Source organism: Neoarius graeffei, chromosome 4 (genome assembly GCF_027579695.1).
Source record: "Neoarius graeffei isolate fNeoGra1 chromosome 4, fNeoGra1.pri, whole genome shotgun sequence".
Taxonomy (NCBI): Eukaryota; Metazoa; Chordata; class Actinopteri; order Siluriformes; family Ariidae; genus Neoarius; species Neoarius graeffei.
In genome coordinates, this window is record NC_083572.1 from 77,593,592 (window position 1) to 77,621,430 (window position 27,839).

Below are 27,839 nucleotides of genomic sequence, written 5' to 3' on the forward strand. Positions count from 1 at the left end.
TGGGCTAGAAAGAAATCAGCCCTAGCATTCCTTCTTCATAACATTTTGTGCATTTTTCTTATGACCATTGTGGGTGCTGTTGTGCTTGCATACAAAAGTCCAAAATAATACTCAATAAGACATTTGTTAACAGCTAATAATCTTAAAAAATCTAACTTTATATTCATGTCTTTTTTATCTTTATCTAAACGTATGCCATGCTAGCCCACATATTGTGAGCTGTACAAGATTTATAGAAGTTCAATTTATTTTTAAATAAATCTATGATAAAACATAAGTTTGGTTGGTGCAACCAGCTGCATATGTTTAGTCATAAGTGAGACCCACAGTGTTAACTCTTTCTGTTCTTACTTTGTCTTTTCCTCAGTACCAGCAGCAGAGAGTTGCTCCATGGCAGGCCGTGGTGTCTAAATGGCATGTGTGGCCTGTGGTGGTGGTGGTAGTGGTGTTGGCAGCCCTGGTTCCCTACACCGTGTACTGCATGTGGACAGCCTTCAATAACCACCCTCCACATACTCTCTTCAATATAGCGGCCATCTGCTTTGGCATTCTCTCTGAAATCCTGCTGCTTAGGTGAGTGTTGATGACTCGTAGCCATCATGAGAGCCATAGTGATGGTATAGTTTCACTGTGGAGCACAGTTCGGAATAATGATGGGTAAAGAAAGCAGGAAATCCAAGCACGCAGACCAAGATGAATTTAATTTGAAGTTGAATTGAACTAAACTGAGTTGAACTGAAGTGCATTACTTTTTTGATATGTGGTACAAACCTGCATGAATATTTTTTTCCTTTCTGGAAATAAAGCTATATTACAGAAGATAGCATAAAAGTTAGATGAGTAAACATGACTACAATCCACAGTCAAAACAACTATAAACACATACATGACACTGGAGCTTTGACTATTCACAGTATTCATGTTGGTGTGATATGCGTGCAAAATGTACAAATGTGCAAGCAGTCGGTAGAATCTAATTAATCAGCATTATTGAATTCTACACATAAAGCTAAATGTGCAAAATGGAACATGACAGCTACACAATGTGCAAAAAGATACAAATGCTTGTTTAATAGGAAGAAACCGACTGTGTCTCCCCTGCAACAAGACACCTAAATGGGGGTTAAGCCCCAGGGTGAGTAAGAAGTCTTCTTCCCTGATAAACCTGTTTGGGAGAGAGGGAAGAGGGGGAAGGCTAAAATTAATTTGGTGGTTGGGGGCTTTGTGGTTGCCAGAAGGTATGCACATCTGTGGCTGTCTAATTGCATAGATGACAATAAACCATGTGACTTGCACCACCCACAAACCTCCAGCACTCTGTTCCATCAGAGAGAGACAGAGATTCATTCAGCTTCTTATATAAGCACTTCTAATCAGAATCAACACTTTGTCTGATTAATATAGAGGAATACGGTGAGTTATGTCGCTGAGATGTCTGTCTGCATGTAGCTCTGCTTTCATTCGAATTTCTCTTTATTTCTTCTGCACTGAATATTACATGACATGGTTTAACCCTTGTGTGGTGTTCATATTTTTGTTACTCAGCCAGTGTTCATGGGCCTGGTGGACCCGCTGCGTTTTGGTGCTTTAAATTCAACACAATTTTACATTAAATACTTAACAGATGTTTACTTCACCCCAATTACAAGCAACATAAACAACATATATGGTTAATATTTGCCCTTTACCTTTGTTAGATTACATTTTTAAAAAAGTGCTACTCGTTTTTTGTTTTTTAATAAAATGTAATTTTACAAAAAGAAAATCAATTACAGTCAAGATATGAGTGGAAAAAAAGATGTTTATCTTCAAATTTACAAATGAAGCAAGGTTTTTCATAACAACTGATTTTTATTTCTTTGAATTTCATTAGAAATTTAACCCATTCAGTTCAGTTTACACAACACAAGCTGAACACATACAGTAACCATGTCAGTCTATACAACACGTCATCCCCATGCTCGTCTTCGTTCTGGGACTGGCTGATGCTCCATCTCATCCTCTTCTTCAAAGCCACTGTCAGACTCTGAATTTTCAGAAATGTGATCCTCATGTTCTGAAACGTCTTCCTCTACATCATCAAAAGCTTCTCTCTCTTCCAAAATCATTTGCAAGTCCATCTGAGCAGAGAATCTTTTAGCCATCTTGATCAGTTGTGATAAGGAGCCACATTGGAAAAGCTATATTTATTGTGTCCTGCCCCCAATTTATGGGAACTTCTGATTTGGTTCCCGCAAGACAGAGGGTAAAATGTGTAGGAACGTGAGAGCAGACAGGTGTCGGTGCTTGAACGGCAGGGGCAGAAACACAAAACACACACACTAACAGCAGGCCCAGACAGGAGGAGGACAGAGCGAAGGTACACACTTTTATTAGCCCCGGGTCCAGTGGACCCAAACATCCTGTATGCAATATAAATGTGTAGGGGGGTGTACAGTGTGTGGTCATCGAAAATGTGTTCTGATATATGTGTAGTAATCCCTGATGTGGGTGGGGCACAGAAGCACGGCAGGCGAGAGTTAGTGTTCACACAGACACTTTATTTTGCTGTTTTCATTAGCTTTTCAGCTTCTCACTCACACACGCAACACACACGTGTTCTGGTCAGGGGAGAGATTCTTCTCTGCTCTCCCCCTCCTTTTATACTCCATCCCTGCAATAAACAAACAAACAAACACACACACACACACACACACACACACACACACACACACACACACACACACACACATTAATTGCCACCAGGTGTAATGACAGCCACTTACCTTCCCTGACCCCGCCCTCCATTCACAGACTGCTGCTTGGCCATGCCCCCGCTGCCACATACCCCCACCGCTCGACTCAGGCCGGGGAGCTGTCCGGCCTGAAGCTGACTCCCCCCCCTGACAGGACAGGAAGTCCACCACCACCATCTGTGCCCCCGGCCTGTGGATCACCTTGAACTTAAATGGCTGGAGAGCGAGATACCAACGGGTGATCCGCACATTGGCATCCTTCATGTGGTGGAGCCACTGGAGGGGCGCATGGTCCGAACAGAGAGTGAAAGGGCGCCCCAGCATGTAGTATCGGAGGGCGAGGACCGCCCACTTGATGGCGAGACACTCCTTTTCAATTGTGCTGTACTTGCTTTCGCGCATTGACAGCTTTTGGCTGATGTACAGCACCAGGCACTCCTCACCCTCCACCTCCTGGGACAAAACAGCCCCCAGCCCCCTGTCTGATGCATCGGTCTGCAAAATAAAGGGGAGAGAGAAGTCAGGGGAGTGTAAAAGTGGCCCCCCACACAGTGCAGCTTTTACCTCAGAGAAGGCCTGTTGGCACTGCTCCGTCCACTGGACCGGATCTGGAGCCCTCTTTTTAGTGAGGTCAGTTAGCGGGCTGGTGACGTCCAAATAGTTAGGTAGAAACCTACGATAATAGCCAGCCAGCCCCAAGAACCGCCTCACCTCCTTTTTGGTCTTGGGCCTCAGGCAAGCCGCAATCGCTGCAGTCTTGTTAATTTGGGGACGCACCTGCCCATGACCCAAGTGGAACCCCAGATACCATACTTCCACCCGCCCAATCGCACACTTTTTCGGGTTAGCTGTGAGGCCGTCTCAGCGACTTTAGAACAGCCCTCAGGTGTTCCAAGTGCCGCGGCCAATCATGACTGTAGATTATTATGTCATCTAGATAGGCAGCCGCGTAGGCAGCATGAGGGCGGAGGACCCTGTCCATAAGCCGCTGGAATGTAGCAGGCGCCCCAAACAACCCAAAAGGGAGCGTGACAAATTGGTGTAAACCAAACAGTGTGGAAAAGGCTGTTTTCTCTCAGGATAGAGGAGTCAAGGGGATCTGCCAATATCCCTTGGTTAGATCCAGTGTCGAATAAAAGCGAGCAGTGCCTAACCAATCAAGCAACTCATCAATGCGAGGCATTGGGTATGCATCAAATTTAGACACCGCATTGACCTTTCTATAGTCCACACAGAACCGGACCGACCCATCGGTCTAGGGAACCAGGACCACTGGGCTGCTCCAGTCACTGTGGGACTCCTCGATTATGCCCATTTTGAGCATGGCCTTGAGTTCATCCTGAACCATCTTTTTCTTGTGTTCGGGCAAGCGGTAAGAGCGGCTATGCACTACCACCCCCAGGGGCGTTTCGATGTGGTGTTCTATGAGGTGGGTACGACCCGGAAGGGGCGAGAACACGTCGGAAAATTCCTTCTGCAACTTGGCTACCTCCGTGAGTTGGGTCGGTGAGAGGTAGTCTCCACAAGGGACCAGAGTGGTCCAAGATGTTATCTTTTTTACCTCCGGCCCCAGCTCCGCCTTCTCTGGGACTACAGACGCCAACACCACGGGGACCCCCTCATTCCAGCATTTTAAAAGGTTGAGGTGGTAGACTTGCAATGCCCCACCCCTATCCATTCGCTTCACCTCATAGTTGACTCGCCCCCGACTCGCCGTGTGACCTCGAAGGGCCCTTGCCACTTGGCGACTAATTTAGAACTCGACGTGGGCAATAATACGAGTACTTTTTCTCCCAGCGTGAATTCTCTAAGGCGCGTGCCCCTGTCATACAGCCGGCTTTGATGTTCTTGTGCCTGCCGTAAATTCTCCTGGGTTAGGTGCGTGAGGGTGTGGAGTTTTGCGCACAGGTCAAGCACATACTGGATTTCATTTTTACTCTGTGAAGGTCCCTCCTCCCAATTTTCCCGCAGCACATCCAGAATGCCACGCAGCTTACGCCCATATAATAATTCAAAGGGAGAAAACCCTGTGGAGGCTTGGGGGACCTCTTGTACTGCGAATAACAGGGGCTCGAGCCACTTATCCCAATTCCGCGCGTTTTCACTTACGAATTTCCGGATTATGTTTTTGAGTGTCTGGTTAAATCGCTCTACTAATCCATCCGTTTGTGGGTGATAGACACTGGTGCAGATAGACTTAATCCCCAGTAACCCATACAGCTAGCGCAATGTGCGTGACATAAACGAGGTGCCTTGGTCTGTCAGGATTTCTTTTGGAATCCCGACCCAGGAGATAAAGCAGAAGAGTGCCTCTGCAATACTGCGTGCTGAGATATTGTGGAGAGGCACTGCTTCCGGATATCGTGTTGCATAGTCCACTAGAACTAAAATAAAGCGATATCCCCGTGCTGACCGATCTAATGGCCCGACAAGATCCATCCCAATTCTCTCAAACGGGGTCTCGATTAGAGGAAGAGGGCACAACAGTGCTTTTAGAGTGGCCGCAGGATTGACTAATTGGCGTTCACGGCACACTGCACACCACCGACGGACATCCCCGCGAATCCCTGGCCAATAGAACTGGGCCATTATTCGGGCTAGTGTTTTGTCTTGCCCCAAGTGTCCAGTCATGGGATTAAAGTGAGCCATATGGAATACAAGTTCCCTATGGCTCTTTGGGATTAATAACTGGGTTACTTGTTCCTTAGTTTGAGTGTCCTGCGTCACTCGGTACAATCTCTCCCTAATAATGGCAAAATAGGGGAAGGTCAGTGCCGCGCTCGGCTGAAGAGTTTGACCATCGATTACTCTCACTTGTTCAAACGCATGCCGCAGAGTCTCGTCCTGCGACTGCTCTAATGGGAAATCCCCAAGGGACTCCCCGAGAGAAGGTGGAGGAGTGGGCTGCTCCTCACTCTGACACGGTATTGACGTGGATGGCTCTGCGACAGCTTCTCCAGCCAATGCCACACCGGGATCTTCCTGTGACCTACTAGGGCAGGACCCACTATGTGCTAAATACTCCATTAATTCTTTAAATCCCGGCCAATCAGTACCCAAAATCAACGAGTGGGTAAGACAAGGACTAACCGCTGTCTTTATTCTATGCGTTTGGCCCCGGAATAGAATATGGACAGACACTAGCGGGTAATGGTGAACATCCCCATGCACACACAACACCTTCACCGCTTGTGCTCCCCCCAATGCATCACCTTGCACCAGCATTGGTGAATTGAGGTCTGATTACAACCGGAATCCACCAAAGCGTGATATGTATCCCCTTGAATACTCACCGGTATGCGATACGTTCCGGCCCGATCGGGGGCGGTTTCTGGCGCGTCGGGGATCTGGATGACAGCACCCACCTCCCTTGCGGAGCTCTGACTCTGGAGATGCTCCGATTCCCCACCGTGCCAGCACACCAGCCCAGGCTTTCCCTCTGCACTGGTGTTATGGGTGTCACTCACCTGAGGGGGAGACAACACAGACACAGAAGAGGGAGATGGGAGGACACCACGGGTGCGACGGGCCAGCTGGGGAGGAGCCAGCCGCCGCCTTCGTGGCAGGGGAACGGGGTGGAGAGGGGGACAAGAGACAGGAGGGAGAGAGGGAAGAGAAGCAAGGGGAGATGCCTCGTCTGCCTGCCGTCAGAGCTGCCTCCAGATGGTCCTCCGCCAGCTCGATGGCTCGTTCCAGCGACGCCAGGCGGTGACACTGGAACCATTCCGCCGTTCCTTCCGGAAGTTGAGATAAACTGCTCCAGTGCCACCAGATCGATGATCTCCTCAGCATCGCGGTCTTCTGCCCTCAGCCACCGCCGGTAGGCATCCTGGAGTTGCTGGCCAAATGCAAACAGCCAGCCGACCTCCTCCAGTGTCAGTGTCTGGAAGTGCTGACGATGTTGCTCCGGGGAGCAGCTGAGCCGCTGCAGGATGGCTTTCTTTAGGCCCGCATAGACCAGCCGGCTGTCAGCAGGGAGCTGCTGTGCTGCGAGCTGCACCTCACCAGTCAGGAGTGGGAGGAGGCGCGCCGCACGCTGCTCCAGTGGCCACCCCCACGCCTCGGCTACTTGCTTAAAGAGAGCGAGGAACGCTTCCGGATCGTCCTGCGGTCCCATCTTCGTGAGGGTGGCGGCAGCGGTGGCCGACGGCCCGGCTGGCGTGAGCAGGTGCCGGAACGCCTGGCGATCTTCCTGCTGGGCCAGCATCAAGGCTTCGAAGCGCTGCTGCTGCTCCTTCCGGAGGGTGATCAGCGCTTGATGCTGGTTCTGCTGGGCGGTAGTGAGGGCAAGGATGAGCTCTTTGAACGGGGAGGACTCCATGGGGTGGTTCTCTTCTGTGTCCCGGGTTTCGGCACCACTGTAGTAATCCCTGATGTGGGTGGGGCACAGAAGCACGGCAGACGAGAGTTAGTGTTCACACAGACACTTTATTTTGCTGTTTTCATTAGCTTTTCACAGTCACACACGCAACACACACGTGTTCTGGTCAGGGGAGCGATTCTTCTCTGCTCTCCCCCTCCTTTTATACTCCATCCCTGCAACAAACAAACAAACAAACACACACACACACACACACACACACACACACACACACATTAATTGACATCAGGTATAATGACTTAGCCACTTACCTTCCCCGACCCCGCCCAACTTGATGCTTGGCCACGCCCCCGCTGCCACAATATGTTCTTCACAGAAAATGAGCCAAGGCCAATGAGTCTGAGTTTGAAAAAAAAATTAATCGTATCATTGTTCCTTTGATAAAAAAATGAAAATGGGTCCCACAGACCCGAACACCAAGAGTTAAATTATGCCATATAATAGTTTAGCAATATTTCACAAGCTCACCAGCAACCTAAGCTTATGAATAGTAACCTGTTGATGTTTCTTCTCCAGCAGTAGCTAGCAGTTGTTAGTAGTACCAGGCCAAGCTACTGATCAACGTATGTAAAAAGAACAAAATCTCAACATGTTAGCAAACTTTTAAACATAAAATATAGGTTTAAATACCAATACAGTTGCATTAAGCTCCCCTTAAGTGACAGTTTTTGCATTAGTTAACACAATCTGCAAACTTCAGCATTAATGCACCATAAATAACTTTAACAAAGTAACTAACACTTGTACTTATTATATATGGTTAATAATAAGTCAAGCAATGAACATCCTAAACTGGTTTTTACAGAATGGCTAATATAAACCAGCACCTTAATGAACATATTTGATGATGTTGATTGAGGCTGAATAAAGTTCCAGTATTTAAACCTGGAGAGTTATTTAGCTCATTTAGGAACATGACATAAATTATTTTTACTAATTTATGCGGATTTATTTTTTAGTTTGAGACAAAGTCAAGGTTATCATTCACTGAGCCTGAGGCAGATAATTGTTTTAGTATAAATACACAGGTGATTATTAAAAAAATAAATCATATTAAAAAAATAATTTATTTTAAACTTCAAAAGCAGCATGCAAATGTAATAACAGTGTGCGCAGACTTGTCATTTATCTATGCCAAGTCACATAAAATACTTTGTTTTGAAATAGATAAAATAAATCACAATTCCACCTTACTTTTCAAGTTTTAGACCAAACTTCATAGCATCTTTAGTGCTTTTAGGAACAGCATTTTCTTTCATAATTTCTAATTCTTCCTCGCTTACGGTGACAGAGATTGGCTGCCATTTTGCTGGGTCACTTGAGGTAATTATCGAAAAATAATCCGAATTTCTTGACCAATCAGCACGTGATTTCCTATAATCACCCGAGTATTTATATGAATACATTTTATTAACTATTTTGTTACTTTGTTAACATTAATCACAGTTTATTAATGCTAAAATGTTAAATGCAATCAGTAATGTTAGATAAGAGAGCATTATTTAAAGTGTAGCCCACAAGTGTTATTGATAGTTTAGCAATATTAACTAATCCTACCTAAATAAAGCAATGCACTAGGCAGCTAGCTAATCAGCTTACATTACATTATTACAGACATCTCCAACAAATAACTAGCTCCCATGCAAGCTAGCTGATGTTACTTATTCATCTCATCTCATTATCTCTAGCCGCTTTATCCTGTCCTACAGGGTCGCAGGCTAGCTGGAGCCTATCCCAGCTGACTACGGGCGAAAGGCGGGGTACACCCTGGACAAGTCGCCAGGTCATCACAGGGCCGACACATAGACACAGACAACCATTCACATTCACACCTACGGTCAATTTAGAGTCACCAGTTAACCTAACCTGCATGTCTTTGGACTGTGGGGGAAACCGGAGCACCCGGAGGAAACCCACGCGGACACGGGGAGAACATGCAAACTCCACACAGAAAGGCCCCCGCCGGCCACGGGGCTCGAACCCGGACCTTCTTGCTGTGAGGCTACAGCGCTAACCACTACACCACCATGCCACCCCATGTTACTTATTGTATTGTAAAATTAAACCCAGAGGCCAGGTTTGGGAGCAAGCTAGATAATATGATATAAATTATCATATTGCGTAATTACAACCATTATCCAAGTTCACTAGTAAACTAGCTGTAATTTGGTAAATTATTGTCTTGTCTAATGAAATCCAGTAGGTAGAAGCTAGCTAATGTTTGGTAAATTATTGTAGTGATGTCATATTTCAAGTTTGAGATCCTTTGTCAGCAGATCAGTATGAGTTGTCTGCAGGAGGACAGTTTTGACCTTGTAAGGACAAGAAAACTGCATTTTTACAAAAAACTTTTACTTGAATAATACTTTGAAAAAACTAAACTTAAAGAACCAAAAAGTTTCCTTTTGTTTACTGAGGTTAAGGTGAGGGTTCGGTGCCTACAGCTGAATTAATAATTGTGTTAAGGGAAGGTCCTCACATAAGGCATACAAGTGTGTGTGTGTGTGTGTGTGTGTGTGTGTGTGTGTGTGTGTGTGTGTGTGTGTGTGTGAAAATGTGAAATTAGGCTTTTCACAGTATTTCAAAATATTTTCCTAGAATTTCTTGACCGTGTGCATGTGTGTGTGCGCGCATTTGTGCTGTATTCATTACAGACCCCTGCTGCGTGAAGTATTTGCTAGAGTTTGATTAAGTTGAGCTAGATTTCATTAGATTTCAATAAACACCCTTTCCTCTCAAAGGCTCACTTTACCTCACTGCTTTTGCCATTGTAATCACCAAAGCAATGAGCCAACCACAAGGAAATGAAAGCACTTTGAAATACACACCCGCAGACTATGGAGTGTGTGTGTGTGTGTGTGTGTGTGTGTGTGTGTGTGTGTGTGTGTGTGTGTGTGTGTGTGTGTGAGTGTGTGTGTGAGTGAGAGAGAGAGAGAGAGAGAGAGAGAGAGAATGTGTGGAGGTGTCTGTGAGTATGATTATGATTTCAAAAGCATCAAATGTCTTTGCTTCATATTTATGCAATACTTCTTTCTCCAAAGGGGAATGAACATTAATTTTCCTTCCAGGAATACACATCACACTCACAGACAAGTCATTACAGCCACATCGCCATCAGAAACATGAGTCACTATTTCTGCCACTTGTAAAAAGTGTGCACGCTATTGACATGATCAATGAGGGGTAAAATTAAAAGCTGCATTGATCTCTCTTTATTTTTTTCCTATTTCAACCCCTGAGATTCTGCGGCACCATTGCCATGCATAACAATTTCTTCTGCATTTCTCAGCGTAATGTGGCATTTGCAATAGGAATTTAACCTACTACATAATTGAGATGTCATCATTAGGGCAAACATGCTGGTTACAGGATATTATGAGGTGTGAGGTGTGGAGCAAAGGTTCAGCAGAGCGCAATATCAGACAATCAAATATACATTTGAAATCACTAGGCAGCCAGAGGGAAATTAAAAGGAACATAATAAATGAAACTACTGTTATCTTGCTACACCACATATACGATAAAGTCCATATAGACTATAAGGCCAAAAATCTGTCGACACCTGAGCTAGAACATTTATGTGTGCTTGTTGAACATCCCATTCCAGATTTAGTCCCTGCTTTGCTGTTATAATAACCTCCATGCTTCTGGGAAGGCTTTCCACTAGATGTTGGTATTTGTGCCCATTCAGCCACAAGAGAATTAGTGAGACACTGATGTTGAGCGAGAAGGTCTGGTGCATAATTAGTGCTCCAATTTATCCCAAAGGTATTCAACCATACAAAACCAACACACCTAAAATGACCTGTTCTTCCTAATGCAGAAAAGAACAGTGTAGAACAGAATGTAAAAAGTTAGGTTTATCTGCTACCTTCACAGATGTGTTATAAAGAGCACAAGGAACTCTATTACACTGCGGAAAAAAAAGTAAAATATGTCCCCTCTAATACTTTTCCCATCTGGCCATGCATGGACACTCTGTTTAATGAGAATTGTGCTGAGGTAATGAGGGGACAAGGGCTATATTAAGATTCCCATATTAGACAGTTAACCGGATCAATGCTCTGAGTAAGATAGAAGTTCTCATGAGTGTGTCAGGTCTTATACAAGGTTCAGAGATTTCCTTTCTGTTGGAAAGAGGGTACATATTACCACAAAAATAGCCTGGGTGTTACCACTAGTCAGGAATTAGAAAACTTCAAGTGGAACTGGTACTATGACAGAATGGATACAAAAGTATATAATTTATTATAGACCACTGCAGAACATCAGTCAAAAAATGAACAATAAAAAACAGTATAGTTTAGATTAGTTAGTGGCAAAAAAAAGGCATCATTCAAATAAGTGAAGAGAAACAAGAGTTCATCATTACTTTAAGCACATTTTGTTTTAATAATAAATAAATAATAATAATCAATAAAGACAATATTAATAATTTATTTAATAATTTAGAAAAAACACTGAATTTAGAAGGCGTGGCATATATATATATATATATATATACACACACACATATATACACAGTGTGTATGTATATATATATATATATATATATATATATATATATATATATATATATATGATGACCTGGCGACTTGTCCAGGGTGTACCCCGCCTTTCGCCCATAGTCAGCTGGGATAGGCTCCAGCTTGCCTGCGACCCTGTAGAAGGATAAAGCGGCTAGAGATAATGAGATGAGATTATATATATATATATATATATATATATATATATATATATACAGTGTGTCTGTGTGTGTGTGTGTGTGTGTATATATATATATATATGTACACACACACTACCATTCAAAAGTTTGGGGTCACTTTGAAATTCCCTTATTTTTGAAAGAAAAGCACTGTTCTTTTCAATGAAGATCACTTTAAACTAATCAGAAATCCACTCTATACATTGCTAATGTGGTAAATGACTATTCTAGCTGCAAATGTCTGGTTTTTGGTGCAATATCTCCATAGGTGTATAGAGGCCCATTTCCAGCAACTCTCACTCCAGTGTTCTAATGGTACAATGTGTTTGCTCATTGCCTCAGAAGGCTAATGGATGATTAGAAAACCCTTGTACAATCATGTTAGCACAGCTGAAAACAGTTGAGCTCTTTAGAGAAGCTATAAAACTGACCTTCCTTTGAGCAGATTGAGTTTCTGGAGCATCACATTTGTGGGGTCGATTAAATGCTCAAAATGGCCAGAAAAATGTCTTGACTATATTTTCTATTCATTTTACAATTTATGGTGGTAAATAAAAGTGTGACTTTTCATGGAAAGCACAAAATTGTCTGGGTGATCCCAAACTTTTGAACGGTAGTATATATATATATATATATATATATATATATATATATATATATATATATATATATATATACAGTATATAAAAGAGAAAGAGAGCGGGCAATGCAAAACCACATTCTGCACACAAAGGGCAAGGGCGCAAGCCTAAGCTGAACACCTGCAATCTCCAATCCCTCAGATGGCACTGCAAGAAAAGTCATCCATCTATACCTGATATAACCACATGGGCTTATTACTTTGGCAAACCCTTGTCAAGCACTATAATAAGGAGATACACCCACAAATGCCAATTAAAACTTTACTCTCAAAAAAGTAAGCATTAACTGTGTCCAGAAATACCATCGATTTATCTGGGCTCGGAGGCATCTGGGATGGACCATCACACAGTGGAAATGTGCATTGTGGTCAGATGAATCAGTATTCCAGGTTTTTTTTTTTTGTAAGAAATGGACACCGTGTGCTCCAGACCAAAGATGAAAAGGACCATCCAGACTGTTACAAACAACAAGTCCAAAAGCCAGGGTCTGTCATGGTATGGGGTTGTGTGCCAGTGCCCTTGGCAAAGGTAACTTAAACTTTTGTGATAGCAGCATTAATGCAGTAAAGTACATTGAGATTTTGGAGCAACATATGCTGCCTTCAAGACGGCAGCTTTTCCAGGGATATTTCAACAATACAATGCGAAACCACATTCTGCACACATTACAAAGGCATGACTGTGGAAGAAGAGGGTGCCTGTCCCCTCTGTCCCCAACAGAGAACGTGTGGCGAATTTTGAATCAAAAATTACCACAGTGACGACCCTGTACTGTTGCACACCTCATGATCTGTTTGCAGGAAGAATGGGACAAAAATAACACCTGAAAAGGTTCATCACTTGGTGTCCTTCAGTTCCTAAACATCTTTTAAGTGTTGTGAGAAGGAATGTCAACATTATAAAGTGATAAATGCTTTACCATCTCAAATTTTTTTTTAAATATGTTGCAAGAATCAAAAATGAAATGAATAGATCAATCGATCCCGAGGAAGCCACATTCAATAGTATATTGGCTAGCTGGCTAGCTAGCACACATTGATTTGTACATTCCTATTTAAGGTGCTTCTGGTAAGATCCTTTTCATTTTCATCTGATGAGCATTTCATATTTTGAGTCAAAAGTTATATTCCTGAAAAATATCTCTTGCCATGTCTGCTGATGATGTCAGTAGCATTACCGTAGTAACTATTAGGAAGTTGAATTTTACCTGCCAAACACAGATAAGCGAAGTGATACACACAGTGAAATGTCCCTGTGATGTTATATTAAATATCCTGTCTTGGAACAGAGCTCGAGTAATCAAATTATCGGACCCAACTATATATAATAGAAGTATTTGTTCACAGAAGTCAGTAAAAGTTTAATATATTGCTTGATTTTGCTTGCTGTCAACAGCTGATTTGAAGAAATTATCTGGGCTGTTGGTTTCCTCTGAGAATGGATCTTTAAATGCATTCATTTCTAACAGCAAATTACTCTCACAACGTGTAATGATTTGAAATAAGATCTTGGTAGATAGTCCTGCAGAAAATTAACTTTTTCTTATTCTCAGTTTCAGTGTGTATGTGCATGTTCAGGGTGGCCTTGTATAATGGCAAACTCTGAGTTACAGATTCTATTTTCCCATATCTGTGTAAAGAAATGAAGTAATCTCTGAATCATTTCAATGAAACTGAAAATTGGATAAAAACACACACACACACACACAGCTTCTCCTGTTGGTTTTGAGTCTTTTGCAATGTAAGTAATTGGAATAACGCTCCGGGTGCTCTGCATCATTAGCAAATGAGCAGCCTGCTTTTATTAGCCCCCGACTTGTAAATAATGCATTAGATTCTTGGCGTAAACATGATCAACTGTTCACCATTTTCATGATGGAAACAGAATGTTACTTGACTTCCCCGAGTCATTCAGCAAATTCAACGTAAAAGCTGATCTTGACGGAAATAGTGATACAAATACAAACTCACCCCGGGGTGCCCTTCCTTGCTAACAGGGGAAATTAAAATTTGACATGTACGCTATTTAAAAAAAAAAAAAATACTTTCTCCACTGCTCTCAGGTTGATTCATTGTTTATGAGAAAACAAACACAGAGGCTGTTTGTAATCAAGGCAAAATGCTCCTATTAAACATTTTCTTTGGGTAAAGAATGTACCTTATGAGCTGGTAATTAATATCATGACTGCGCTGCTAATCTGCTGTTGTTCCAGCTCTCATCAGGCTCACATTAGTGGGCTGTAATTCTACGGCAGGAAATTGGTTTACATTTAAACAACATGTTAAATAGTTGCAGAGAAATGGTTGTGCAATGCTGTGGTCAAGGAGGACTTGTAAATCCGTATACAAATCTAAAGCAAGGGCAAAACCATGTGTGTATGGATTAAAGCATATTACACTTCTAACTCAGTTTAGAAGTGACTTCATTCTGTAATTGTCTACCACATTGTACTAATGCTGTTCAAATTTGCTTAGAAAGTGTCCAGTAGTGTCAATGCAGGAGACCTGCAGGAGGCCTGAATTAAGTCTGCAGTTTTCAGCCAAAGTCTAAAGACCTTCTGAATCATCAGCACTGTATAGTGCTAGCCTTATGTAAAATTATGCATGAGACAAAAAAAAGAAAAAGAAAAAAAAGAAGAAAACCTCCAGCATATACTCTTAGAGTAATATTCAGCCTACAATGTAGGAAAGTTTGCTGGCTCTGATTATTCCCAGATTCAAATTAGTGTTTACGTTTTAGCAGAGACAAAAATCAACCCTAATCCAGCAGGTCAAAAGTCACCTTGGGACTTTTTCAAAATTTACGACTTCAGTTAAATTTAAAAATGACTCAGTACTTGCACAGAAATTATTCAGAATTGGGTTACACAATTACTTAAAGGAGATACACAGAATCTTTATTTTTAAATAAATTTCTGAGTGGATAGTATCTTATTCTTGACTCTTGTATGCTGCATAAATGGGAATAAAAAAATATATTTTTTGAGAGCTAAAATCGACCGCAAAGTTGGCATTCGAGCTGCCCCACTGAGCCAGCCAGCCCTGAGTGCATGACATCACAGCGGTAACCGGTTTTAAGGCCGAGGCCTTTGACAGCTATAGACCAAAGTCATATAAATAAAAATTTATGGTGAAAGTAAGAAATACTGTTACCGACTCGCTCAACTACGACTGATTTGACTTCATTGATTGTGGGTTGACTCTCATTAAAACAGGATAGGTGTTATAACTTCTGCAACATACATGTACATGCATGCATTTTCATTGATAAAATGTAAAAGGCTAATTAAATTATCAGATGACCTGAGACAATCACATCTCATCTCTCATCTCATTATCTCTAGCCGCTTTATCCTTCTACAGGGTCGCAGGCAAGCTGGAGCCTATCCCAGCTGACTACGGGCGAAAGGCGGGGTACACCCTGGACAAGTCGCCAGGTCATCACAGGGCTGACACATAGACACAGACAACCATTCACACCTTCGGTCAATTTAGAGTCACCAGTTAACCTAACCTGCATGTCTTTGGACTGTGGGGGAAACCGGAGCACCCGGAGGAAACCCACGCGGACACGGGGAGAACATGCAAACTCCGCACAGAAAGGCCCTCGCCGGCCATGGGGCTCGAACCCAGGACCTTCTTGCTGTGAGGCGACAGCGCTAACCACTACACCACCGTGCCGCCCACAATCACATTCTGAAGCAAATTAAATAATCTTATACCGGTAACTTAAACACACAATACAAGTTACATGTCTCATCTCATCTCATTATCTCTAACTGCTTTATCCTGTTCTACAGGGTCGCAGGCAAGCTGGAGCCTATCCCAGCTGACTACGGGCGAAAGGCAGGGTACACCCTGGACAAGTTGCCAGGTCATCACAGGGCTGACACATAGACAACCATTCACACTCACGGTCAATTTAGAGTCACCAGTGAACCTAACCTGCATGTCTTTCGACTGTGGGGGAAACCGGAGCACCCGGAGGAAACCCACGCGGACACGGGGAGAACATGCAAACTCCGCACAGAAAGGCCCTCGCCGGCCACGGGGCTCGAACCCGGACCTTCTCGCTGTGAGGCGACAGCGCTAACCACTACACCACTCTGCCGCCCCGCTTACTTTCCTTTTTTAAAAAATAAATAAATAAAACAAATACTTTCCTTTTCTTGTAGTTTTCTTTAATTGTTGGTACTGCACCCTCTTTCAATACAGGCTTATAGCCAATGCTCCTCAACAGATCAGAGATTTCGTACGAGTCCTCAGCAAAATGTGCAGAGCAGAGGAGAGACCACTTCGTAGGCACCCAATGTGCCCATGAACTTCTCGCAAAACGAGTCCAAATCTTTGCACTTTGAACATTCTTGGGCCATGAATGCAAAGTAAATCCACCTTCTGTCATGTTGCTGCACCCGCCAGCAATACATCTACATGGCATGGCGATAAATTAGCTCAAAATGGAGGATCGGAGTTGCAGTCAGCTCTGTGTTTAGTATAGCGGAAATGGCGATGAGACCGATAGACTTCCTGTTGTGACTTTATGGATGTCAAGGTCATTCACTCAGACCGCTACCTATATACAGTAAATCACTTTAATCATAAAAATTACTATATTAGATGTATTGTTAACACTTAAAACTATTCCTGTGCCATTCTTGAGGTCTCAAGGCATTTATAAATGAAAGTGAGGCCATGGTTCTGCATATATGCTTTAAGTTCACTGTCTTGGTATCTCATTTAGATTATTCAACATACCTGTAAGTCATTCACACCTCTGAGGTTGCCAGATTTTTATAAAAGTAAAATCTCATCTCATTATCTCTAGCTGCTTTATCCTGTTCTACAGGGTCGCAGGCAAGCTGGAGCCTATCCCAGCTGACTACGGGCGAAAGGCGGGGTACACCCTGGACAAGTCACCAGGTCATCACAGGACTGACACATAGACACAGACAACCATTCACACTCACATTCACACCTACGGTCAATTTAGAGTCAGCAGTTAACCTAACCTGCATGTCTTTGGACTGTGGGGGAAACCGGAGGAAACCCACGCGGACACGGGGAGAACATGCAAACTCCACACAGAAAGGCCCTCGCCGGCCACGGGGCTCGAACCCGGACCTTCTTGCTGTGAGGCGATAGCGCTAACCACTACACCACCGTGCCGCCACATCCTATTATTTTTCATTTATTTATTTATTTTTTATATTGTGTGATGACAGTTAATTGTCCACACAACTTAATGTACTTCATCAAAGTCATGAAGCCATAATGGGTTTGCAAGAGATCAGCTATTTTTATCATTATTATTTCACTATTTAGAGTTGTCAATGAAATAATGCTTTGGTTAATTTGATATGCTCTCCTAAAAAGAAGACATGCCCAGGCATTAAAGGATGTGCTGTAATTCCTTAACTTCATCCAACACTCTGGACTGATGGTGACTAGTGATTCAGGAAGCCCTTATGCAGAAATCTATAATAATTCATGACCATTATATATATATATAATACAAATCATTGGATCTTCTTATATATAAGAGCATATTGTGTGCATCATCGGGTCATATATTTCATATATCAAATATACACTCACCAGCCGGCGGCACGGTGGTGTAGTGGTTAGTGCTGTCGCCTCACAGCAGGAAGGTCTGGGTTCGAGCCCCGTGGCCGGCAAGGGCCTTTCTGTGTGGGGTTTGCATGTTCTCCCCATGTCCGCGTGGGTTTCCTCCGGGTGCTCCGGTTTCCCCCACAGTCCAAAGACATGCAGGTTAGGTTAACTGGTGACTCTAAATTGACCGTAGGTGTGAATGTGAGTGTGAATGGTTGTCTGTGTCTATGTGTCAGCCCTGTGATGACCTGGTGACTTGTCCAGGGTGTACCCCGCCTTTCGCCCGTAGTCAGCTGGGATAGGCTCCAGCTTGCCTGCGACCCTGTAGAACAGGATAAAGCGGCTAGAGATAATGAGATGAGATGAGACACTCACCAGCCACTTTAACAGGAACTTGTTCTCGATTCTAAGATTCCTGTTCTTGGCTGCAGGAGTGGAATCCAGCATGGTCTTCTGCTGTTGTATGCTGAGATGTTTTTCTGCTCACCACAGTTGTAAAGAGTTGCTATGAGTTGCCATATCCTTCCTGGCAGCTCGAACCAATCTGGCCACTTTCCTCTGACCTCTCTTATCATCGAGGTGTTTCCACCAACAGAACTGTCGCCCACTCACTCAATATTTTTTTTCATACCATTCTGTGTAAACTCTAGAGACTGTTGTGTGTGAAAACCCCAGAAGATCAGCAGTTTCTGAAATACTCAGACCAGTCCATCTGGCACCAACACCCATGCTACAGTGAAAGTCACAGAGATCATAATTTTTATCATTCTGATGTTTCAAGTGAACATTAACTGAAGCTCTTGATTTGTAGCTGCATGATTTTATGCATGGTGCTGCTGTCAAGAGATTGGCTGATTAGAGAACTGCATAAAGCAGCAGGTGGATGGGTGTACCTAATAAAGTGGCCAGTGAGTGTATGCTCTATACATCAGTAAAAAGGGATCACTGTAGGATCACTGCTGACCAGTGCAGCAGTTACACTGAAACAGTCGTGTGTGTGATGCTGGTATGAGTGTATGAGGCGCAGCAGTGTTGCCAGGTTTTTAAATACCTCAGTGTCATTACTGGTCATGGGCACAGATTTAAGCTATACATTGCCTTATTCAACAGCTTTACCACTCAAACTGCTTGAGAAAACAGAAATGAGAATGCTAAGATGGATAATGGGTGTCAGCCTGAGAAATCGGAAGAAAAGTGAAGATATAAGGAAACATCTGGGAGTCCCTAACATCAGAGAGAAAATGAAGGAAATGAGACTGCTGGTTTGGACACATATACAGGAGTGAGGGCTTCATTAAGACCATCTATGAGAAGCCAGTTGAAGGAACAAGGAGCAGAGGAAGATAGCGGAGAAGGTGGAGAGACTGTGTGAGTGATGATATGAAGGAGAAGAGACTGCAAGAGAGAGATGCACTGGACAGAAAGAAATGGAGGAAGATAATTCATGTCGCTGACCCCTCTACATGAAGGAAAACAGCATGAAGAAGAAGAAGATTCAACAGCTTTACCACTAATAATACATCTCATCTCATTATCTCTAGCCGCTTTATCCTGTTCTACAGGGTCGCAGGCAAGCTGGAGCCTATCCCAGCTGACTACGGGTGAAAGGCCCTGGACAAGTCGCCAGGTCATCACAGGGCTGACACATAGACACAGACAACCATTCACACTCACGGTCAATTTAGAGTCACCAGTTAACCTAACCTGCATGTCTTTGGACTGTGGGGGAAACCGGAGCACCCGGAGGAAACCCACACGGACACGGGGAGAACATGCAAACTCCACACAGAAAGGCCCTCGCCGGCCACAGGGCTCGAACCCAGGACCTTCTTGCTGTGAGGCGACAGCGCTAACCACTACACCACCGTGCCACCCGGGCTAATAATACATCTCATCTCATCTCATTATCTCTAGCCGCTTTATCCTTCTACAGGGTCGCAGGCAAGCTGGAGCCTATCCCAGCTGACTACGGGCGAAAGGCGGGGTACACCCTGGACAAGTCGCCAGGTCATCACAGGGCTGACACATAGACACAGACAACTATTCACACTCACATTCACACCTACGGTCAATTTAGAGTCACCGGTTAACCTAACCTGCATGTCTTTGGACTGTGGGGGAAACCGGAGCACCCGGAGGAAACCCACACGGACACGGGGAGAACATGCAAACTCCACACAGAAAGGCCCTTGCCGGCCACGGGGCTGGAACCCAGACCTTCTTGCTGTGAGGCGACAGCGCTAACCACTACACCACCGTGCCACCCGGGCTAATAATACATATTGTTTGTATTCAGAGATGAGATGCTGCTATTAAAACGAGATGCAGTAGTATACTGGACGACAGGATCACTATAAAAACAAGCCATTTCAAACATTTCAGTGAAATCCCAAAATTGTTGATTCGAGATGGTAGAAATGACAATAACAAAGTATCATATAACTGGAGTAGAGTAGGTCTTTAATTATATGAAATAAGCAACATGACTAAAGACTGATTTGGAGAAGTTTACACTGAATGAGATCAGTGTTTGATTTTGGAAGAAATGGGATTGGTTAAGCAGTGGGAACATATGTCTTATTTCAACCCCAAAGTCTCAAAATTGATCTTGACTCATGGGCAGTGTGTAGCCTTGTGAGCAAGCAACAGCAAAGTGCTTGTACGTGTCAGTGCTGAGCACACAGAATGGACATACACTCGCATACAGAAGCTTCTCTGCACTCTTGATTTGCTTTGTGCTTGCAAATAGCTTTTTATGCTCTCAATTCACAACACCTTGCATTTTCTGTTAAGCATTTTCATTTTCACTGTTGTGTTCACTCAGATCTGGAGCCCTTGTGCGCTTAATTAATTATACTGTTTAAACATCATAGGTGTGGATACAGAAATGAGCATTATCACTGAATGTTTTAGAATTATTGCAGACAAATAGTTTCTCCATAAATCTTTGCGATGATAATGGATTTATTTCCATAACTTAATTGAAAATTATATTTTATTTGGATTGGTTTGCCATTTGCAGCTTTTATTGACAGGGTTAGTCAAAATTATGTTAACACTTAAATGGTAGAAACCATTTATTCACAAAGCATACATCATATGTGCAAGATGATTTACAGGACGATCTCAACCTGTTCGGCATCGTGTTCAACACACAAAAACCAGAGAGCAACAGTACCATTTAATCTGTCACTCATGGCATACGTCTATCTGCAGGAGAAAAATAATCCATTAGTGTTAACATAATTTTGACTAACCCTGTACTTTGCTTGCCCCCACCCAGCTTTAGTCTTCTTGTGAGGTGGGGAATGGGGTGGGGCCGGGGGGGGGGTATAGAATGACCTAATACCCCCATAGACAGTACACATGTTGCTGGTACAACATTACAGTTGAGCTACACAGTTAATTAGTACCAACTATGAAGGAACATGTATCACAGTGTTTCGTGCATACAGTTCTGTTTGCGCTGTGTGTACCGTTTGTTTGATGAAGTACTGTCTAATGCATTGTTCCCCAGAGACACTTGGTGCAAATTAACAGCCATTGAAATTTGTGTGAAAAGCTTATTTGACCTCTCCTAATTAATAGCAAAGGAGTAATTTACATGCAAGGTTTAACAGGAAAACGTATGTAATTTCTTAACTCTTGACTATTTTCTATCGTGAATACTATCAGTAAAAAGCTTGTAATCTCTGCTTTCCAAAGAAATGTATCTCGTTAAGATCCGTTCAGTACTTTGGGAGTAATGGCAGGTTGAAGTTGGTACAACAGAGTACACTCTCTGCTTGCAGGATGTCAGGAAACTGCCAGTGCTTTTTGAGTCACGGGAAAGCGGTCAGGCTCACTCTCTTCTGATCGGTTTCCGACTGGATTACTCATGAATATCAATCAGATAATTTTTATAGGGATGTTCTCTAACTTTCACTGTTTCTGATGAAGTCTCATTCATCTCATTATCTCTAGCCGCTTTATCCTGTTCTACAGGGTCGCAGGCAAGCTGGAGCCTATCCCAGCTGACTATGGGCGAAAGACGGGGTACACCCTGGACAAGTCGCCAGGTCATCACAGGGCTGACACATAGACACAGACAACCATTCACACTCTCATGCACACCTATGGTCAATTTAGAGCCACCAGTTAACCTAACCTGCATGTCTTTGGACTGTGGGGGAAACCGGAGCACCCGGAGGAAACCCACGCGGACACGGGGAGAACATGCAAACTCCACACAGAAAGGCCCTCGCCGGCCACGGGGCTCGAACCTGGACCTTCTTGCTGTGAGGCGACAGCGCTAACCACTACACCACCGTGCCGCCTTCTGATGAAGTATTCAGCAAAATTTTACATCGGCTAGTTTTGATGTTATGATTTATGGTAGACTTTGAAGTGAGTTTTTATAGCTTTACCTAATTATTTTTTCAAATCAAACTGATTCATGTAAATAAATAACTATTTTAGAAGATAACTGTAGTTGTTTTTATGAAAAATATTGAGATCTTAGTGGTCGGAATGATATTTAAAAAATCCGGACATCAGAAACACGAGTGTCAATTTCAATTCAATTAATGTGAATTGTTTATTGGATGTGGCTCACACAGTTTTTTCGAGGTTAGCCTTGAAAGTGGTGAATATTATCATTTATATTCTCTCATATAAACACTAGTAGGCCCTACTTTTGAGAAATACAAAGGCCTACAGAGCACAAAGAGAGTATTAGAAATAATCTTTTATTACTTTTTACTGAGTGTACCGATTTAATGTTTTTATGTAATTAACATAATTAATAGTAATTAAATACTAATTTGTATAATTTGTTTTTACTAATATTTCAGACTTTGTATTCAGTATAGAACCATCTATGTGCCTGCCAATTTCCATTTAAATACCTTGAAAAATAAAAAAGTTATTAAGAAAAAACATTTGATCTCATTTGTTAATGAGGCCAATTTTGGACCGTGTTATCCTCATACATAATATTACAGCATTGTTCTAAAAATTAAGCCATTTTTTCAATCTTTGATTTATAATATCTCAAGAACGGATAAACATATTTTAATTCTGTAAAAAGTATGTTGTTCTGCATTCAGTTCTGAATTCAATGAGAGCAGTTTCAAGCAATTTGGACTGAATTTTCACCTGATATCTGATATGCCTTATATATCCAGTGTCTTGCAAAAGTATTCATCCCCCTTGGTGTTTGTCCTGTTTTGGCGCATTACAAGCTGGAATTAAAATGAATTTTGGGGCGGTTAGCACCATTTGATTTACACAACATGCCTACCACTTTAAAGGTGCACATTGTTTTTTTTATTGTGACACAAACAAAAATTAAGATGAAAAAACAGAAATCTGGAGTGTGCATAAGTATTCCCCCAAGAGTCAATACTTTATAGAGCTATCTTTTGCTACAATTACAGCTGCAAGTCTCTTGGGGTATGTCTCTATTAGCTTAGCACATCTAGCCACTGGGATTTTTGCCTATTCCTCAATGCAAAACTGCTCCAACTCCTTCAAGTTAGATGGGTTGCGTTGGTGTACAGCAATCTTCAAGCTGTGCCACAAATTCTCAATTGGATTGAGGTCTGGGCTTTGATTAGGCCATTCCAAGACATTTAAATGTTTCCCTTTAAACCACTCCAGTGTAGCTTTAGCAGTATGTTCAGGGTCATTGTCGTGCTGGAACGTGAACCTTCGTCCCAGTCTCAAACCTCTGGCTGCCTCAAGCAGTTTTTCCTCCAGAATTGGCCTGTATTTAGTGCCATCCATCTTTCCTACAGTCCTGACCAGCTTTCCTGTCCCTGCAGATGAAAAATATCCCCACAGCATGATGCCACCACCATGCTTCACTGTAGGAATGGTGTTCTCAGAGTGTTGGGTTTGTGCCACACATGGCATTTCCCATGATGGCCAAAAAGATCAATTTTAGTCTCATTTGACCAGAGAATCTTCTTCCATGTGTTTAAGGAGTCTGCCACATGCTTTTGGGCAAACTCCAAACATGATTTTTTGAGCAATGACTTAAAAAATGACTTCTGACCACTCTTCCATAAAGCCTCACTCTGTGGAGTGTATGGCTTAAAGTGATCCTATGGATAGATACTCCCATCTCCGCTGTGGATCTTTGCAGCTCCCTCAGCATTATTGTTGGTGTCTTTGTTACGTCTCTGATTAATGACCTCCTTGCCTGGTCTGTGAGTTTTGGTAGGTGGCCTTCTCTTGTCAGGTTTGTAATGGTGCCATATTCTTTCCATTTTGCTATAATGGATTTAATGGTGCTCCCTGGGATATTCAAAGTTTGGGATATTTTTTATGACCCGTCCCTGATCTATACTTCTCCACAACTTTGTCTCTGACCTGTTTGGAGTGCTCCTTGGTTTTCATGTTGCTTGCTTAGTAGTGTAGCAGAGTCAGGGTCCTTCCAGAACAGGTTGATTTATATAGACATCATGTGACAGATCATGTGACACTTTGATTGCACACAGGTGGATCTTAATCAACTAATTATGTGACTTAGGAAGTGAATTGGTTGGACCACATCTTATTTAGGGGTTTCATACGAAAGGGGGTGAGTACTTATGCACACTCCAGATTTCTGTTTTTTTCATCTTAATTATTGTTTGTATCACAATTAAAAAAAAACAATGTGCACCTTTAAAGTGGTAGGCAAGCTGTGCAAATCAGATGGTACTAACCCTCCAAAATCCATTTTAATTCCAGCTTGTAATGCAACAAAACAGGACAAACACCAAGGGGGATGAATACTTTTGCAAGGCACTGTATGTGTGTGTGTGTGTATATCACATCACATCACATTATCTCTAGCCGCTTTATCCTTCTACAGGGTCGCAGGCAAGCTGGAGCCTATCCCAGCTGACTACGGGCGAAAGGCGGGGTACACCCTGGACAAGTCGCCAGGTCATCACAGGGCTGACACATAGACACAGACAACCATTCACACTCACATTCACACCTACGGTCAATTTAGAGTCACCAGTTAACCTAACCTGCATGTCTTTGGACTGTGGGGGAAACCGGAGCACCCGGAGGAAACCCACGCGGACACGGGGAGAACATGCAAACTCCGCACAGAAAGGCCCTCGCCGGCCCCGGGGCTCGAACCCAGGACCTTCTTGCTGTGAGGCGACAGCGCTAACCACTACACCACCGTGCCGCCCGTGTGTATATATATATATATATATATATACTGACTGTAAATGTATACGCTGTTTTGAAAGTGATGGGTTTTGGCTCTGAATGAAAATGAATTTGCCTGACTAATAAAACTTGAGTTTGTCAATGGGAATGTGAAAAATCAACTTGAAGGAACAGTTAATTTAGTTTTTTAGGTTCTTTCAGATGTCAGCCCTGCTATGACCTGACTTGTCCAGGGTGTAACCCGCCTCTGGCCAACAGTCAGCTGGGATAGGCTCCAGCTTGCCTGCGACCCTACACAGAATAAGCAGCTACAGATAATGGATGGATGGAATTCAGAGGCAATAGAAAACAAGAGAGCAGAATGTGGTCTTTCTGAAAAAAAGAAAAACAGAATGGAAAAAATATTGTTCACAACTGGAAAATAAAAACAAAAATTAGCTAGCTAAATAACATTACCTATTTACAGTGGTGCTTGAAAGTTTGTGAACCCTTTTGAATTTTCTATATTTCTGCATAAATATGGCCTAAAACATCATCAGATTTTCACACGAGTCCTAAAAGTAGATAAAGAGAACCAAGTTAAACAAATGAGACAAAAATATTATACTTGGTCATTTATTTATTGAGGAAAATGATCCAATATTACACATCTGTGAGTGGCAAAAGTATGTGAACCTCTAGGATTACCAGTTAATTTGAAGGTGAAATTAGAGTCAGGTGTTTTCAATCAATGGGATGACAATCAGGTGTGAGTGGGCACCTTGTTTTATTTAAAGAGCAGGGATCTATCAAAGTCTGATCTTCACAACACATGTTTGTGGAAGTGTATCATGGCACAAACAAAGGAGATTTCTGAGGACCTCGGAAAAAGCATTGTTGATGCTCATCATGCTGGAAAAGGTTACAAAACCATCTCTAAAGAATTTGGACTCCACCAATCCACAGTCAGACAGATTGTGTACAAATGGAGGAAATTCAAGACCATTGTTACCCTCCCCAGGAGTGGTCGACCAACAAAGATCATTTCAAGAGCAAGGTGTGTAATAGTCGGCGAGGTCACAAAGGACCCCAGGGTAACTTCTAAGCAACTGAAGGCCTCTCTCACATTGGCTAATGTTAATGTTCATGAGTCCACCATCAGGAGAACACTGAACAACAATGGTGTGCATGGTAGGGTTGTAAGGAGAAAGCCACTACTCTCCAAAAAGAACATTGCTGCTCATCTGCAGTTTGCTAAAGATCACATGGACAAGCCAGAAGACTATTGAAAAAATGTTTTGTGGACGGATGAGACCGAAATAGAACTTTTTGGTTTAAATGAGAAGCATTATGTTTGGAGAAAGGAAAACACTGCATTCCAGCATAAGAACCTTATCCTGTCTGTTAAATATGGTGGTGATAGTATCATGGTTGGGCCTGTTTTGCTGCATCTGGGCCAGGATGGGTTGCCATCATTGATGGAACAATGAATTCTGAATTATACCAGCGAATTCTAAAGGAAAATGTCAGGACATCTGTCCATGAACTGAATCTCAAGAGAAGGTGGCTCATGCAGCAAGACAATGACCCTAAGCACACAAGTTATTCTACCAAAGAATGGTTAAAGAAGAATAAAGTTAATGTTTTGGAATGGCCAAGTCAAAGTCCTGACCTTAATCCAATTGAAATGTTGTGGAAGGCCCTTGTCAAAATGTTTTTTAGAATTCTATAGAAACTCTATAGAAAATCCTATAGAAACCCCTCTTTCTATACAATCTCTATAGAACGCTATAGAACTAATACTCTATAGAAAATAGTTTCTATAGAAGTTGTATAGAAATAGTATAAATTCTATAGAAGTTGTACTCTATAGAAAACAGCTTCTATAGAATCTCAACAGAATTCTATATAAATAGTAGTCTATAGAAAACAATTTCTATAGAATTGATACAGAGTTCTATAGAAGCTCTACTTTATTAGGGCCAACAGAATTTTATAAATTTCATAATGGTTATTTCCATAAAAACACAACTTGGTGGATTTTAAAGACCCTACAGAAATTCCAGTCTGAGACAAAAGGCCTTGCATCCAAAGAATAACTTTAGTACTTATCTCCAATAAAAATGTTCTTTATTTCATTTACTTTATCTCACATAATAACACTTCTGATCAACAACTCAATTGATCCAAATGTAAATTACAGTTTAAGACATAATTTAATAAATGTACTTCCAAAATAAACGCTGATATATGCTATACATTAATTTTCAGTCAAGCTCAATGGCATTTGGAAGAAGTGAAACAAACATCTTTCTTTGTATTTTCATGTAAATATACTTATTTGCTATATCAGATAAATTACATGCTATCAATTCATTAGTGATTTCAACCTCTCTAATTTGATGCCCCTTAACTTTATATATACCTGTATTTAATTGAAACATTATTCGAGTAGATGTTAAACGTCGAAATATACAGTACAATTCTTTTTTACAGTTACATATATCATCTTCACATTCATTTTTACGGGCGGCACGGTGGTGTAGTGGTTAGCGCTGTCGCCTCACAGCAAGAAGGTCCTGGGTTCGAGCCCCGGGGCCGGCGAGGGCCTTTCTGTGTGGAGTTTGCATGTTC

General features: G+C 42.4%; 1 protein-coding gene across 6 annotated transcripts in view; it reads left to right on the top strand.

Moving 5' to 3' along the window:
* The window catches only part of LOC132885268 (uncharacterized), a 246,238-nt gene that overhangs the window by 196,896 nt on the left and 21,503 nt on the right, over positions 1-27,839 (top strand). For all 6 annotated transcript variants that reach the window (XM_060919750.1, XM_060919752.1, XM_060919754.1 and 3 more), the window contains one exon: positions 368-573. In XM_060919750.1, coding sequence (XP_060775733.1) covers positions 368-573 — 206 coding nt within the window. The remainder of the gene's footprint in view (positions 1-367; positions 574-27,839) is intronic.